Here is a 14522-nt window from a genome sequence, read left to right on the forward strand (position 1 = left end):
ATGCTGACGTGTCGCACTTACACAGTTTTGAACACTATTTCCTTAATTTGTCTTCAGTTTTTAATAATATTTCTATTTATATACTATTGTATTTTTAGAAAAATATAATTAACACCCAAAATTAAGTTCTTATATTTTCTTTTTAACTTAATTATATAATTTAATTACATTTTCATAAAATCTTTAAAATGAATTTTAAGAACTCTTTTTTTATATGATATGATGATATAAGATTGATGTTATAATAATTCTCACAGGTTAAGTTTTAATTATTATACAAAATTTATATATATTTTTTCTTAAAATATATATCTACACAATCAAATTTTAGATATCAATTACCGATAAATATAATAGATTTTGTAAATAAAAATTACAGTAAAAACATTTAATAATTATTTTATACCGTACTATTTGCAGATTGTTACCTAGTTATTTTTATTATTACTTTCTTTAATATATTTTTCTAAGTTTTATTCTTATTATTATTGACTTACCACAATATTTACCAAAAATCAAGCCAAAAAAAAAGTATAGAAATTTTTCATAATTAATATCTTATAATTTAATATAAAAAATGTTTTGATATTGCCGATTATTTATATTTATATATCCTGTGCATAAATCTGTTGCAGGATATATCAATGATCTTGATATAGCCATATTATTTTGATTTATCTATCTATCTTATTGTGTGAAGCATCTTTTTTATTCTTAAACGAGTTTGATTAGAAAGTAAATAAGAGAATCCTTGCAAAAAAATAAGAGTAGAAGCAAAAGCTAAAGACAATTCTCTGATTCTTTTCTTCACATCTAATGCCTTTTTTTGATTTCTTCCCACATGACTTACAAATGAATTATGAAACAGAATCATAAAAACTTACTAATATATTTACAAACTATTTGTCAAAAAGAATCATCATCACTTGCACATCTACACAAAGCTACTTCTTGTGCAATGAGGGCATTAAGGGAGAGCTCAATCCTCATAGTCAGGTACCTCAAACACCAGAAATTTTGTAGCAGAACTGACTGTCTTACCATCTAGAGTCTTGCTTCTGAATATAGATGATGACAATGAAGAGGAAATATGACTCTTTCCGTGCATTTTGATGTTGTTTGCAGCCACAGTTACTTTCTTGCCTATCATTTCGTTTATATCCACAGAGTCTCCACGTTTCCTCTCCGGCGTTTTTGCTATGAAGCTGTTGAAACATTCAGTGTTTTTCATCTCTGCAGCACTTGCTATTGATAATGAAGATCTTATGGTTTCAGGTTCAGGTGTGGAAGGACCAAGAAACTCTCTCTTTTCAAGGAAAGTCTGTCCAAGTGGAAGATTTTTAGAATTTGGTTTCGCCCTAGACTTCTTAGTCTTCTTGCTTTCACCTTGTTGGATCAACGCAGTGACTCCTTCAATGCTGTTAGATATGGAGATGCCCTGTCTAATTTGGGCCTTCTCAATGCTGTTAGATATGCTTGGCTCTTGTGATCCGTTTACAACCCGAGCTTTCGCATGGATAAACCAGGGCTTTTGGTTATCCCGGAAGATGTACTTCATAGGCAAAGACTCGACAAGGTAATAAAAGCGAGACTTTCGTTTAACCTATACCACAAAAGAAGAAAACGTTAGAATGACTCTTTGCAAGAAATGGATTGAAAATGGAATTGCTTGCTTATTTTTATTACCATCAGACCATGAACTCGTATCTCCCCCAAGCTCGATAAGCAACTTACATGTGTCTTCTCGAGTTTTCCTGCAAAAGAAAACATTTTGCATTGATAAATGTTCTGATTGGTAAAAGGTAGGTATCAAAATAGTGTAACACAAACAAAAAAAGATCATCAATCTTCAATTTGAAGGAACAAGACAATACATGTTCAATCTCATCTCATGATGTCCTGAAGAAACATATTAACAAATGATACACATTCAAAAGAACTGAGAAAGGCAACTGTGCGGGTCCTCAAGTGTGTGATAGACAGAACATCAAAAGAAAAAACAAACACCAATGATGCAGAAGACAATGTGAAAAGAACACTTGTTTTACTGCTCATCATTGTAATCATAACCTTAAAATGTATCTGTAACATCCCACAAATTGAATCGAAGAATCCTACCAGTACGCACCTATAAGCTAAGTTTCGAAATTGAGAAACCGAGAAAGACCAAAACTTTTATAGAACACTGTAGCTTACGGAAAAACAAAATCGAAAGAGCAAAAGAGGATTTTTTATTTAGAGGGTTGTCTCGGACTTACTTACTTTTGAAATCTGCTGCTGTGATATCCTGAGGAACCGTCATGACGATTCCAGTTCCCAAGTTGGTCTCAGTGAAGACAGCCACTTCTTCTGCAAACGCCATTGTGTAAAAGAGCGGTGGCGAATTTGGTTCGTTTTGTAAATTTGTTCATCGGAAAAATAAAAACAAAAACCACGCTGTTTCAAGCCATGTAAAGACAAATGCTTGCAGTTTTATTGACCTAGAAACGGCAGACTGTGCAAGTGTAGATTTCAAAAGACTGAAATATCCAAGACGGTAACGTTTTGCTATCGGAGTCTTCTCTTCCACTTTCACCGACGAGCAAAACCTAAACAATGGTCGTTTGATTCTCTCTCTCTCTCTCTCTGTTCAAAAAATGCGCCGGCACAAGCAATGGCCTTTGAGGCCTCTTCTTGCCTACAGCTTCTGCTCTTCGGCGGCGGAGAGAGTTAGTACTTCAACGGCTTCAGCGGCGGCGACGGCGGCTTTTCCTTTGAAGCATGTGACGAGGTCGAACTTCGAGAAAACGCTGAATGATCTGCGTGCACTCGTAAAGGCTGCTGATTTCGTGGCGATTGACCTAGAGATGACTGGCGTAACAAGCGCTCCGTGGCGAGACTCCTTAGAGTTCGACCGCTACGACGTCAGATACCTCAAAGTCAAAGACTCCGCCGAGAAATTCGCCGTCGTTCAGTTCGGCGTCTGTCCCTTTCGTTGGGATTCTCGAACTCAGTCATTCGTTTCCCACCCGTTAGTCTCCTCTCTCACTCTCTCTATCTCTCTTAACCTTAAATTGTGTTGCTTTGCTGATGGGTTTGACTATTTTGGGCAGGCACAATTTTTTTGTATTTCCTCGGCAAGAGCTCACATTTGATCCACCAGCTTATGAGTTTCTCTGTCAGACGACTTCAATGGATTTTCTCGCCAAGTATCAATTTGATTTCAACACTTGCATACATGAAGGTGCCTCCTTTCTCCTTTTTTACATACCAAATTTTGGATGTTCTGAAGACAAAACAGAGTTTAGGAGTCAAGTCTGTTTTGAAAGTGTAGTTAGTCCTCGAGGAATTCACATATATTTGAATAATCCCAGGAATATCTTATTTGTCCAGACGACAAGAGGAAGAGGCAAGTAAGCGTTTGGAAACGCTATACAGCGAAGAGGGGATTGAAACAGAAGATTTAAAGTTGGTGCGATTGGCGGATGTTTTATTCGCTGAAAGGATGAAGAACATGTTGAATGAATGGCGGAATGGCCTGTTACATGGTGGGAATGTATCCTCTGAGTCTCCAAGGATCTCAAATGGATCAACTCAGAGTACTGAAACTGTGTTTCACCACATGCGTCCAGCTCTCAGCCTCAAGGGTTTCACTTCTCATCAGCTCAGGGTTATTAACTCGGTATTGCTCTTTGTTCTAAGATTGATCTCTGTTGTTCATCTTTTCTTCAGACTGTTTTTTTTTTTTTTTTTAATCTGTTGGCTTTGGATTTGGCTTTTGTAGGTTTTAGGAAAGCATTTTGGAGATCTTGTCTACATACATTCAAATGATAAAAGTTCATGTTCACAAGACTTTGTAGTGTACACTGAATCAGAGTCGGACAAGGAAAATCTCATGGTAAGGTAGCAGTTACATTGCTGGAAAGATATGTTATCATTTGAATCTTTGACTGGGAATGGTGAAGTGAAGATGATCTAGCTATAATGTAGTCACTGATTCTTCTACTTAAAAGCCTTCTTTGATTTAGATATCATTACTGTGTGTCTATTCACAGAAGGAGGCAAAGGATGAGCGCAAGAGAGTGGGGGAAAGAAAATTACAATCTGCAATCGGGTTCCGTCAAGTGATTGATCTACTTGCTTCAGAGAAGAAGTTGATTGTTGGTCATAATTGTTTCCTCGGTACGTAAGCAAGTTGCTTCTCTATACGTCTATGAAGGTTTTGTAACTTAATGATCCCTCGCTCTAACCATTTTGTTCATCTGACACAGATATTGCACATGTATACAGCAAATTTGTTGGTCCTCTTCCTTCAACAGCTGAGAAATTCGTCGCCTCCATCAACAGTCACTTTCCTTACATTGTTGACACCAAAATACTCTTAAATGTGAACCCAATGTTGCATCAGCGGATGAAAAAGTCCAGTACATCACTATCCTCCGCGTTTTCTTCGTTATGTCCGCAAATCGAGTTTTCTTCAAGATCCTCGGACTCGCATCTTCAGCAGCGTGTCAAGATTGATGTTGAAGTAGACAACATTAGGTTTGTATCTTCTTTATTCTCGGCATGAACACTTCACTGTTTTCTGATTTAAACTGTATTTCAACGGACGTTTTCTCTGCTTCAGGTGTTCTAACTGGAATGCAGGAGGAAAACATGAAGCCGGTTATGATGCTTTCATGACAGGTTGCATCTTTGCGCAGGCATGCAATCATCTAGGGTTCGACTTCACACAGCATTCGCAATCAGATAACTTGGCCCATAATGAGAAACTTGAGAAGTACATCAACCGTCTTTATCTCAGCTGGACAAGAGGTGATATCATCGACCTTCGAACAGGCCATAGTAATGCAGATAACTGGCGAGTCTCAAAGTTTAAATACGAGAACATTGTCCTCATCTGGAACTTCCCACGAAAACTGAAGGCTAGAGAGATCAAAGAATGCATCTGCAAAGCCTTTGGCTCGGTTTCCGTCATCTCTGTCTACCACATTGATGACTCTGCGGTTTTTGTCTTGTTCAAGAATTCAGAACTTGTCTGGGACTTCCTAAAGCTTAAGCGGCAGCTTGAGTCAAGCGACGGTCCAGTTTCGGTTCTGCACCCATTATCCAAGATCCTCGAAGGAGGAAACACTGGAGCTGCAGACTACGAAGCATACAAAGAGATTTGCAGCTCACACATCTCAGAGATCCTATTCTCTGACCAAGCTGAAACAGTTGGTGTGAAATCAAGAACAAGACCCGACCCACAAGATGAGACTGATAGAAGAGAAGAGAGCACAGTCGCTGTGACTAACAAATCATCGGATTTGATTGATGCTTTTTTTTTTGGCCAATAGAGTTGAAGTCGAAACTGCTACGACTAATTAACTAAGCTAGCTAACCTTTTGTTTTGTCAACGTGAAACGCAATAGTTTAATACAAGATGATTTGTTTTTGCGTGACCAAAATTTTGAAAACGAAACTTGTGAAATAAAGTGCGAATCATCAGTATTAATCTTTAAACAATTGATCCAATGGAGATGTCAATCTCAATCAAGTTATCTTCTGCTTCAATTTCTTCCCAGATCTCCATAATCATCATCTCCTCATAATACTCTTCTTTACTCATCAAACGTTTCTTCACACTCTCCAACCTCTCTTCCCTTTCTTCTCCCACCAGAGAAATTTCTATCAAACCATCTTCCTCTTCGTGTAGATTGGTTCTGGTATCCTGACCTTCAAGCTCCTGATCATGAATGTAAGATTTGGGTTTCTTGTTGAACACGTCACCTGCGTAGAGAATGTCAGAGAGAAACAAGATTGGGATAGTTATGAGAATGCAAAGATTCTTAAAGAAAGAAAGTGACGAGATCAATAGTGTCTTGTTGACTCCATTTTTTGCCATTGTTGGGTCATTAGACCTTACACAAGCCGATTTATATATAAGGAAGGATTTGGATATATATGTTTATAAGAACTCTTGAGTTTCTAATAGAATGCATTGAACACAGACAAGAATCTAATGGATACAAAGACAAAATCTGATTGCATGTTCCCCATAATCTTGTAATGGAGCCCATTAGGTCAGGACTTGTGGTCAATTGAAGAGACAGGTGTTAAATGCAGCTATGGGAGTTTCAGAGGTCAGACACATGTATTGTTGCTTTGACTTTCTCCCGTTGATACGTAGCTATTGTCTAATAATCACAAAGAATATGTCATCATCATGTGAAACGAGAAACCCGCTGCAGACCTAGGCTTGATGAATCTGAAGCTAATCTAACAAATAGATAGTTTCACTTAATGCCGAGGAACTCTAATCCGATAGCGGTTGGACTTAATCCATATCGATCCAAGTACTTAGGGTCGTGAAACTTGCTTAGATGCCTCATTCCGTTATCACAAAGAATGGTGACAATTGTGTGACCAGGACCAAGAGTTTGAGCCACCCTCACTGCCCCAACACAGTTCATAGCTGAGGAGCTACCAAGAAAAAGCCCATCATTCTCCAGAAGAAACCTAGGAACATAAATTAAGAAAGATATCAAGATCCCAACTTGTACAGAATCTTTATCAGTACTACCTAAAACAGGTATGTAGAAACATATAAAGAATGAGCACTACCTCGACATCTCAACCGCTTCTTTATCAGTACCACGAAAACCGCCATCAAGTTTTGCCATGAGGAAGTTTTTAGTAAGCCTGTTGATTCCTATCCCTTCTGTTATTGTATCAAATGGGTTCTTTAGTCGACGCCCTTCAGCTTCCTCTCTTGTGTACATCACTCCCCGTGTTACTTTATTGTACAGACCGGATCCAGGAGGATCGATCAGGAAGCATTTAACTCTTTCATTCTTCTCCTGTTTATAAGCACAAGAAGCTTATGAGGTTTTTGTGTTTATAACATACATGAACTAGCCATATATAAAGGCTGTGATTAATATAAGCTCTGATGAACCATACCTGCAGAAACCTTGAAACGCCAGCTAAAGTACCGCCGGTACCCGCAGCAGCAACAAAGGCGTCGATGTTGCCATGAGTCTGGTGCCAGATTTCAGGGCCAGTACCTTCATAATGAGCCCTATAATTTGCCAAGTTTTCAAATTGATCCGCGAAGAAGCCACCTGTAACTGAATCTGAGAAAAAGGAAGGCTCTTTCTCTTCCGCAACTGCGCAACCATTAGTTTTCTCCTGGTGTATGCCATTTGATTCGCGTTCTAGTCTTCTCTCTGATGCTAACTCGTTTGCTTCCTCAGCCCGTCGCCTCGCAATGTTGACAAAGTGATCTTTGTGAGTTATTGACACTGGCCTCACCCTCTCAACAGTAGCTCCAAGGGCTTCAATTATTTGAGACTAAAACAAGTCCAACACAATACAAATTTGAGTATATAAATGCATATAGAGAAAATGTGTATCATCAAAGTGTTTGAAAGATAAAACCTTTTCAATAGCAGCATCATCAGGTATAACAACATGACATTTACACCCGTATGCTGGAGCAACCGTAGCTAGACTAATGGCAGTACTCCCCGCACTACCTTCTGTTACAACTCCTCCCGGGAATAGCTTACCAGATTCCATAGCCTAAACACAGGAAAAAAAAATCAGGGTTCTTGGATTCTCTTCTGGATTTCACATATACCATATTAACTGGAAGTTGTATTGCAAAACACTAACATGAACAGCCAAGCTGATGATAATTCAAGACGCAATTAAACGCAAGCTTCTTTCTAACTAAATTAGCTGAGAGCAGGACACAACCTAAAAAGTTGAAATTTGAAACCTTTACTATGTGTTACCTCTTGAATGATCTTCACAACAACTCTATCTTTAACGCTACCTCCTGGATTCAAAAATTCGCATTTCCCAAGAATCTGAACACCAGAAGAAACAAAGTAGAATTTTAAAAAATTGCAACTTTAACTCATAGTTATAGTCAGAACAACAACTCGACACTAGATAAGAAAAAATCGAGAAGAACCTCACATCCAGTAGCCTCGGAGAGACTATTGATACGAATCAGAGGAGTATTGCCAATGGCATCAACGAGCCCGTTTCTCATACTCAGCTTCTCCTTTTTCTTCTTCTTCTCGGAGAGGCGGATGAAGAAGCTCCAGTAACAGTAAGAAGAAAGCATCACCATCGCCGCTGCAGCAACAACAGCGCCAGTTACCTTAACAGGCGCCATTGAAGCTCTCACCACCTCCTCCGTATTCAAACCGTTCAAGTAATGTAATTTAGGGCGTCGGCAAAGCAACTCTCTTTCTTTTTCTTTTTTATTCTAGTCCCCAATCTTTCCATTAATTAAAAATACGGCACTAATGTTTATAAATTATCAAATGCGTCCTTCTTTTGATTAGTTCTTAAACCCCGTCTCCTGAAACCCTTTGGCACACTCTCAAAACGATGTCGTCTCTATCTCGTGTTCTCCGTGGCACCTTGAACATTTCTTCGATCCGCCGTTTTTCCTCCGCCGCCACCGTAGCCTCCGAAACCACGGCAGTCTCGGCCGCAATCTCGCCGCCTCAAAAGTCACTTGCCAGTATAGTAAATGGCGAACGAAACCCCAAACAGATCGTGGAGAAGTTCAAGAAGGCATGTGAGTCGGATCGCTTCCGGAACAACATAGCCGTGTACGATAGAACCGTGCGCCGCCTCGTCGCAGCTAAGAGATTAAACTATGTCGAAGAGATTTTGGAGGAGCAGAAGAAGTACGGCGACATGTCAAAGGAAGGATTCGCGGCGAGGATCATTTCTCTCTACGGGAAAGCGGGTTTGTTTGAGAAAGCACAGAAGGTGTTCGACGAAATGCCTGAAAGAAACTGCAAAAGGTCAGTTTTGTCCTTCAATGCCTTGCTTAGTGCATATGGGCTTTCCAAGAAATTCGATTTGGTTGAAGAGCTTTTCAATGAGTTACCAGGAAAGTTATCAATCAAACCAGATATTGTATCTTACAACACTTTGATCAAGGCCTTGTGTGAGAAGGGTTCTTTACCCGAAGCTGTTGCATTGCTTGATGAGATTGAGAACAAGGGTTTGAAACCTGATATAGTCACATTCAACACAATTCTATTGTCGTCGTATCTGAAGGGACAGTTCGAGCTTGGGGAAGAGATATGGGCTAAAATGTTGGAGAAGAATGTAGCGATAGATGTCAGGACTTACAATGCTCGGTTGCTTGGGTTAGCCAACGAGGTGAAATCAAAAGAGCTAGTTAGTCTCTTTGAAGAGCTGAAGGCTAGTGGGATCAAACCTGATGTTTTCAGTTTCAATGCTATGATTAGAGGGTCTATCAATGAAGGAAAAATGGATGAAGCTGAGTCGTGGTACAAAGAAATTATGAACCATGGGTATCGACCTGATAAAGCCACCTTTGGTTTATTGCTACCTGCAATGTGTAAAGCAGGCGACTTTGAGTCTGCGATTGAGCTCTGCAAGGAGACATTCAGTAAGCGGTATCTTGTCGGTCCAACAACGTTGCAGCAGGTAGTTGATGAATTGGTGAAAGGTTCCAAGAGAGAAGAAGCTGAGGAGATTGTGGAGATTGCAAAGACCAATGATTTCTTAAAGTTCAAGCTGAATTTGCCGTCCCAGGAAGAGTAGTAAGTGGTTCATGGTGCTACTCTGACTCACACTCTAGTGTCTTGTTACATTGTGTGAGAGCGAGCCCCTTAATTTGCGGATGTTGCCCAGTTTGTGGCTTTTCTACTTGTTTTAACTTTCCTCTTATGGGGGAGGTAAACTTGTTTCTTTCTATGTAGTTCGCTTATTTGAGTCTGGAAAAAAAAACAGCATGTAGTCGAGTTTGATGCAGAAGAAACGCTACACATTTAATAAAAGTTTGGGTTATTTTACGGGTATTTTTTCTCAAACAAAATTAAAAATTGCATTTCCCTTGATCCTTGATATAAATGTTGTAAAATTACTTCATTAATTAGATATTAAAATCCTGATAGAAAAAAGGGGAAAAAAATGTATTCACATATCATCATAATTACAAAAATGAAATGATAATCTTGGTAAACAAGTAAAAAAAAGATAAAATCAATAGTCGTGGCGTGGACAAAAAATATCGGAGTTGAAATAAACAGACTGCCAAACAGTCGATAAGAGTCTTTCTTTAAATGAGAGCCCATTAATAAACCTGTTTCCAAACAGTCTGATTTGTTTATTATTTCTCCTTTTCTCCGATCACACACACACAAATTCAAAACCCTACTTCAACCCTTGCTGCGATTCACAGAGAGCTTCGGGGGGAGAAAACGCCGAAATCGGAAAATGGCGTCTATAGTTCTTCGATCTCGTATTTTGTCAAGATTGATAAAGCCTAGATCTCGTAACCTGAGATTATTCTCTTCTGCGGAAGCTTCTTCCTCGAATTCTACATCGAGGTATCAAGGGATCTCCTCTGGCCAGTCCGTGTTTTCTGATTTTCCACCGCCGAATCATCCTCTTCCGCCTCCTCCTCAAGCGGAAGCTGCAGCCGCGGCAGCGGTGGGAAAGGAACGGAAAGGTCTTAAGTATCTTGGTTACGCACTTATGTGGGTACTCACTGGTGCTACAGCCGCTACTGGTTACGCAAGTTTTGGTCTGTACTTCCATTCCCTTCATCTATTAGATAACATTTTATCCTCTCCCGTAGATTACTATTTTTGATCGGCTTTGCAAAGTTGCTCTTGCTGTGAAATGCGTGTAAATGTGTTGTTGTTGTTAATTAATCGCGGCATTGCGTTCCAGTTTCTTTATGTGTGGATTTTGAATTCAGTGTTCTTCACTTTGTTGAAGCATGAATCACTCGATTGTTGACTCTTTTAGTTCTGATTCATACTTTCTTTTGTTTCGTTGTACAGCTTACACAATAGATGAAGTGAATGAAAAGACTAAGGCGTTCCGAGAATCAGCTAAGAAGACGCCAGTTATTAATTCCTCTGGCATTGATGTGATTGATGTGAGTATCTCGAGTCCTACTTTAACCCTTGTGCTGTCATGTTTCTCCGCTTTAAAAGATATGTTTTATAAGCTTCTCTGAATTAATACTTGATGTACTCATCTCTCTGCAGAAATATCAAACTATGTTGTACTCTACTGCGATGACAGGTATAGTCCTTTCGCCACTGTCATCCTAACTAACAATAGTATGTGTTTAATTTAAGCATAGCATGAGTTGGTTTGCTTGAATTCTGATCAGGTTCTGCTAAAGCCATTGATAAGTATTTGGAGCTTAGGGAAATTGTGGAGGAACATGTGAAAGTACGTCCTTTCACCAAGACACAATATTGCTTTTTTTCCTCTTCTAATTTCTTCTATAAATCTTATTTTCTTACCGTTTCCTAATAGGGCTTTACGGAACCTCTCTCGGAAAAGCTTCTCCCTGATTTGCACCCCTCAGAACAGCATGCATATACTCTAGTTCTTGATTTGAATGAGACACTGCTTTACACAGACTGGAAGGTAGCAATTTCATTGATTTACTTGTCATCAAAACCTTGCATCATAGACGTGAATATCTGGGCTCAGAGTATCTAAGCGGTCCTGGTGAACTGATTTGGTTTCTTAAGTAAAGCTGTATTTAACCTTTTCTGCCTTCATATTTACAAAAATGTTTAGCGAGAAAGGGGGTGGAGGACATTCAAAAGACCAGGTGTGGATGCATTCTTGGAGCATCTTGCGAAATTCTATGAGATTGTCGTGTATACTGATCAGATGGATATGGTAAAGTCCCCACTGGTTTGTTTTAGTTTTTTTGCTTGTAGTGTCATAGTAATGCGACAACTAACACTAGTTTCATTGCTTATAGTACGTAGGGCCGGTCTGTGAGAAGTTAGACCCAAATCGCGTCATACGTTTTGCGCTGGGAAGAGTCGCTACTAAATATGTGAATGGAAAGCACTATAGGGTACGTAAGCAGCTAGTTTTATCTCTGAATTTTTTCCTACTTGCCACATTACATTAGCTGTTTCTCAACTGGCTGTTAAAAATTCCTGCTGCAGGATCTGTCGAAGCTGAACAGAGATCCGAAGAAGATTCTCTATGTTAGCGGAAATGCCTTTGAAACAACCCTTCAGCCAGAGAATAGCGTGCCAATCAAGCCTTACAAACTTGAAGAAGGCGACACGGCCCTAATTGACCTGATACCCTTTCTTGAATGTCGGTATTATGTACTGTGGAATAACATAAGTTCTAGTCCAGTCTTGTGAACAGCCTTTATAAGTGTTGACTGGTTGATTCTTCGTGTTTTTGTTATGCAGATGTAGCACGTAACGGTCCAGCTGACGTCAGACCGGTTCTAGCCTCTTACGAGAGAAAAGATATTGCCAAAGAGTTCCTTGAAAGGTCCGCAGAGTATCAAAGGTGAGTCGATATATCAGAACTTTTTCTTTACCCCAATCGTATCAATGCATTAATCTATTAGCTAGTGTCCCCCACTAAGACTGTTATATATATCTGTACGCAGGCGAATGCAAGAACAACGGGGACAAGGCCGATTCTGGAAGCGTTAAAGGATCTAATATTTTATGTATAGCGAGAGGCTGTTATATCGTCATTGATGCTGCACACTATAAAATAGGAACAGGAGGTACTGTTCATCGCTATGGGTTTAGGTAAAAATTCAAACTAAAATGGATGGTGTCTTTCTCATCAAAGAGTTGTTATGTCTTTGCCCAATTTTCCTCGCCTTTGTCTCTGCTTTCGACAGAAAACTTCTCTTTGAGAAAACTAAAAAAAAAGAAATTATCAAATGGAAGGTTCATTTTTCGTTGACTAACCATACAGTTTTTGTTTTTCTCTAATTTTTTTTTTTTCTCTGTTTAACAAATTGAGTTATGATTATGAACTTTTTAGACATTATTTGGTTGAAACGTCTGTTGGTAGGTATTGCTAAAAAAAAAAAAGAGTAATTTACCTTTTCTAGTACGCTAGTCTCTGTCTGTTTTAATGCGTGTCTTAAGGTGCAAAATATCAGGTCTACAATTAGGATAATTGTACACCTGATATATATTTTTTTTAATTAATTTAGTTAACAGATTTGTCTTGTTTTCATAAATTTGAATTCATCGAAAGATAAGTCTATGTCTAGCAACCGATCGTCAAAAAAAAAAAAAGTCTATGTCTAGCAACCAATTGCAAAGTTCCTTCACCTGTAATCCTTTTCAATGTGTAAGTTGTAATCAACCAATCAAAAAACCATACATTTATTGTATGTGTGTAGTACAAAACTCCATCCATGACTTTTAGTTTTTTAGTACGACTCTTAAACACCACTTATTCATTACACGACATATCTATATCTCTTAACTTCGAATCACGGACACATAAACTCACTAAAGATATAGTAATTCACATGTCTCGTCCTCTTCTCTTCGTCTTCTTCCTCTTTCTTGTCTTGGTCGTCCCTTGTCTCTCCCATGGAACCGGAGCAGACCACGAAGACGATGAGGCCCCGCCCGTTAAGAGTAGCTCTGATCTCAAATCAAAATCCTTAATCTCTGTCAAAATAGGTTGCCTTGTCATCATCTTTGTCTTCACGTTCATAAGCGGGATATCTCCTTATTTCTTGAAATGGAGTCAAGGGTTTTTGGTTCTCGGAACACAATTCGCCGGAGGAGTGTTTCTTGCAACCGCCTTGATGCATTTCTTGTCAGATGCTGATGAGACGTTTCGGGATTTGTTGACGGCTGAAGGAGAGTCTGAGCCTTCTCCAGCCTACCCATTTGCTTATATGTTGGCTTGTGCTGGTTTTATGCTGACAATGCTTGCTGATTCTGTCATCGCTCATATCTACTCAAAGAAGACCCAAAAGGATTTGGAGCTTCAAGGTACCAAAAAGTTTCTAACTTGTTGTGAATCTCAATCGTTAAATTAGAAACGGTTAGTGAGTGTTGAAAGTTTGGTGCTTTCAGGAGGAGAAGACAAATCGAGACAGACGTCAGCAACAAGTGAAACATCGGTTGGAGATAGCATCCTATTGATCGTAGCTCTCTGTTTCCACTCTGTTTTCGAAGGCATAGCAATTGGGATCTCAGAGACTAAATCAGATGCTTGGAGAGCTCTATGGACAATAACACTCCACAAGATATTTGCAGCGATCGCCATGGGAATTGCTCTCCTCCGTATGATCCCTGACCGTCCTTTATTCTCCTCAGTCACATATTCTTTCGCATTCGCCATCTCTAGCCCAATCGGTGTAGCGATCGGGATAGTCATCGATGCAACCACTCAAGGGTCGGTCGCTGACTGGATATTCGCAGTGTCGATGAGCTTGGCGTGTGGGGTTTTCCTGTATGTGTCAGTGAACCATTTGTTGGCAAAAGGGTATACACCAAACAAGAAGGTTCATGTCGATGAGCCTCGTTATAAGTTTTTGGCTGTGTTGTTTGGAGTTGTTGTCATCGCCATTGTTATGATTTGGGACACTTGAGAAAAAGAAAAAAAAAACACCAATTGTTACAAGAATATTATTGATTAGACTATGGATGTTCGATTTTGGATCATTAATATGCATTTTCTACCAAATCCTTTCGTTATTACTTTAGCCAATAATAACATAAGAGTTGTTATAT

The 14522-nt window shown here is 39.2% G+C and overlaps 5 protein-coding genes and 1 pseudogene across 7 annotated transcripts; 4 read left to right on the forward strand and 2 right to left on the reverse strand.

Annotated features, from left to right (window-relative positions):
* Positions 1–781: 781 nt before the first annotated feature.
* On the reverse strand, positions 782–2407 carry LOC104758874 (uncharacterized). Its single transcript, XM_010481839.2, has 3 exons — positions 2263–2407; positions 1687–1754; positions 782–1603 (listed from the first exon to the last, which is right to left on the reverse strand). Exons 1-3 carry the CDS (start codon positions 2360–2362, stop codon positions 980–982), a joined length of 792 nt encoding a protein of 263 aa, XP_010480141.2. The 5' UTR covers positions 2363–2407; the 3' UTR covers positions 782–979.
* A 145-nt stretch (positions 2408–2552) lies between these two features.
* On the forward strand, positions 2553–5429 carry LOC104758879 (poly(A)-specific ribonuclease PARN-like; annotated as a pseudogene). The gene is made up of 7 exons (XR_015587179.1): positions 2553–3010; positions 3093–3223; positions 3354–3661; positions 3764–3877; positions 4035–4161; positions 4251–4521; positions 4607–5429. The product of XR_015587179.1 is annotated as a poly(A)-specific ribonuclease PARN-like (transcript).
* A 467-nt stretch (positions 5430–5896) lies between these two features.
* LOC104758878 (cysteine synthase 2) lies at positions 5897–8211 on the reverse strand. 2 transcript variants are annotated; one of them, XM_087496022.1, is made up of 6 exons: positions 7948–8211; positions 7761–7835; positions 7402–7545; positions 6925–7314; positions 6586–6821; positions 5897–6480 (listed from the first exon to the last, which is right to left on the reverse strand). In XM_087496022.1, exons 3-6 carry the CDS (start codon positions 7540–7542, stop codon positions 6258–6260), a joined length of 990 nt encoding a protein of 329 aa, XP_087352148.1. In that variant the 5' UTR covers positions 7543–7545; positions 7761–7835; positions 7948–8211; the 3' UTR covers positions 5897–6257. The 2 variants fall into 2 exon arrangements, with proteins under 2 accessions (XP_087352148.1, XP_087352147.1); XM_087496021.1 differs by having other exon boundaries at positions 7943–8206.
* A 14-nt stretch (positions 8212–8225) lies between these two features.
* LOC104758880 (small ribosomal subunit protein mS78 (rPPR3a)) lies at positions 8226–9815 on the forward strand. The gene has a single exon (XM_087496023.1). The coding sequence runs from the start codon at positions 8368–8370 to the stop codon at positions 9562–9564; it is 1197 nt and encodes a 398-aa protein (XP_087352149.1). The 5' UTR covers positions 8226–8367; the 3' UTR covers positions 9565–9815.
* A 153-nt stretch (positions 9816–9968) lies between these two features.
* On the forward strand, positions 9969–12727 carry LOC104758885 (mitochondrial import inner membrane translocase subunit TIM50). Its single transcript, XM_087496025.1, has 10 exons — positions 9969–10549; positions 10812–10909; positions 11022–11058; positions 11150–11211; positions 11299–11412; positions 11569–11673; positions 11759–11857; positions 11952–12108; positions 12210–12312; positions 12416–12727. Exons 1-10 carry the CDS (start codon positions 10240–10242, stop codon positions 12459–12461), a joined length of 1131 nt encoding a protein of 376 aa, XP_087352151.1. The 5' UTR covers positions 9969–10239; the 3' UTR covers positions 12462–12727.
* Positions 12728–13137: 410 nt separating this feature from the next.
* LOC104758883 (zinc transporter 11) lies at positions 13138–14453 on the forward strand. The gene is made up of 2 exons (XM_087496026.1): positions 13138–13778; positions 13863–14453. The coding sequence occupies exons 1-2, from the start codon at positions 13187–13189 to the stop codon at positions 14378–14380; spliced, it is 1110 nt and encodes a 369-aa protein (XP_087352152.1). The 5' UTR covers positions 13138–13186; the 3' UTR covers positions 14381–14453.
* The last annotated feature ends 69 nt before the right edge of the window (positions 14454–14522 follow it).

The sequence above is a fragment of the Camelina sativa genome, chromosome 17, assembly GCF_030686135.1.
Source record: "Camelina sativa cultivar CO46 ecotype springtype chromosome 17, ASM3068613v1".
In the NCBI taxonomy this organism is placed as follows: Eukaryota; Viridiplantae; Streptophyta; class Magnoliopsida; order Brassicales; family Brassicaceae; genus Camelina; species Camelina sativa.

Coding starts and splice junctions, on each gene's coding strand:
- LOC104758885 (XM_087496025.1), top strand. CDS start 10,240: ATGGCGTCTATAGTTCTTCGATCTCGTATTTTGTCAAGATTGATAAAG. Junction 11,212..11,298: donor TTGTGGAGGAACATGTGAAA/GTACGTCCTTTC, acceptor GTTTCCTAATAG/GGCTTTACGGAACCTCTCTC. Junction 12,109..12,209: donor CCTGATACCCTTTCTTGAAT/GTCGGTATTATG, acceptor TTTGTTATGCAG/ATGTAGCACGTAACGGTCCA.
- LOC104758878 (XM_087496021.1), bottom strand. CDS start 8,149: ATGGCGCCTGTTAAGGTAACTGGCGCTGTTGTTGCTGCAGCGGCGATG. Junction 7,836..7,942: donor CCGAGGCTACTGGATGTGAG/GTTCTTCTCGAT, acceptor TCTGGTGTTCAG/ATTCTTGGGAAATGCGAATT. Junction 7,315..7,401: donor ATGATGCTGCTATTGAAAAG/GTTTTATCTTTC, acceptor GACTTGTTTTAG/TCTCAAATAATTGAAGCCCT.
- LOC104758880 (XM_087496023.1), top strand. CDS start 8,368: ATGTCGTCTCTATCTCGTGTTCTCCGTGGCACCTTGAACATTTCTTCG.
- LOC104758874 (XM_010481839.2), bottom strand. CDS start 2,362: ATGGCGTTTGCAGAAGAAGTGGCTGTCTTCACTGAGACCAACTTGGGA. Junction 1,755..2,262: donor CACAGCAGCAGATTTCAAAA/GTAAGTAAGTCC, acceptor TTTCTTTTGCAG/GAAAACTCGAGAAGACACAT. Junction 1,604..1,686: donor TACGAGTTCATGGTCTGATG/GTAATAAAAATA, acceptor TTTGTGGTATAG/GTTAAACGAAAGTCTCGCTT.
- LOC104758883 (XM_087496026.1), top strand. CDS start 13,187: ATGACTTTTAGTTTTTTAGTACGACTCTTAAACACCACTTATTCATTA. Junction 13,779..13,862: donor AAAGGATTTGGAGCTTCAAG/GTACCAAAAAGT, acceptor TGGTGCTTTCAG/GAGGAGAAGACAAATCGAGA.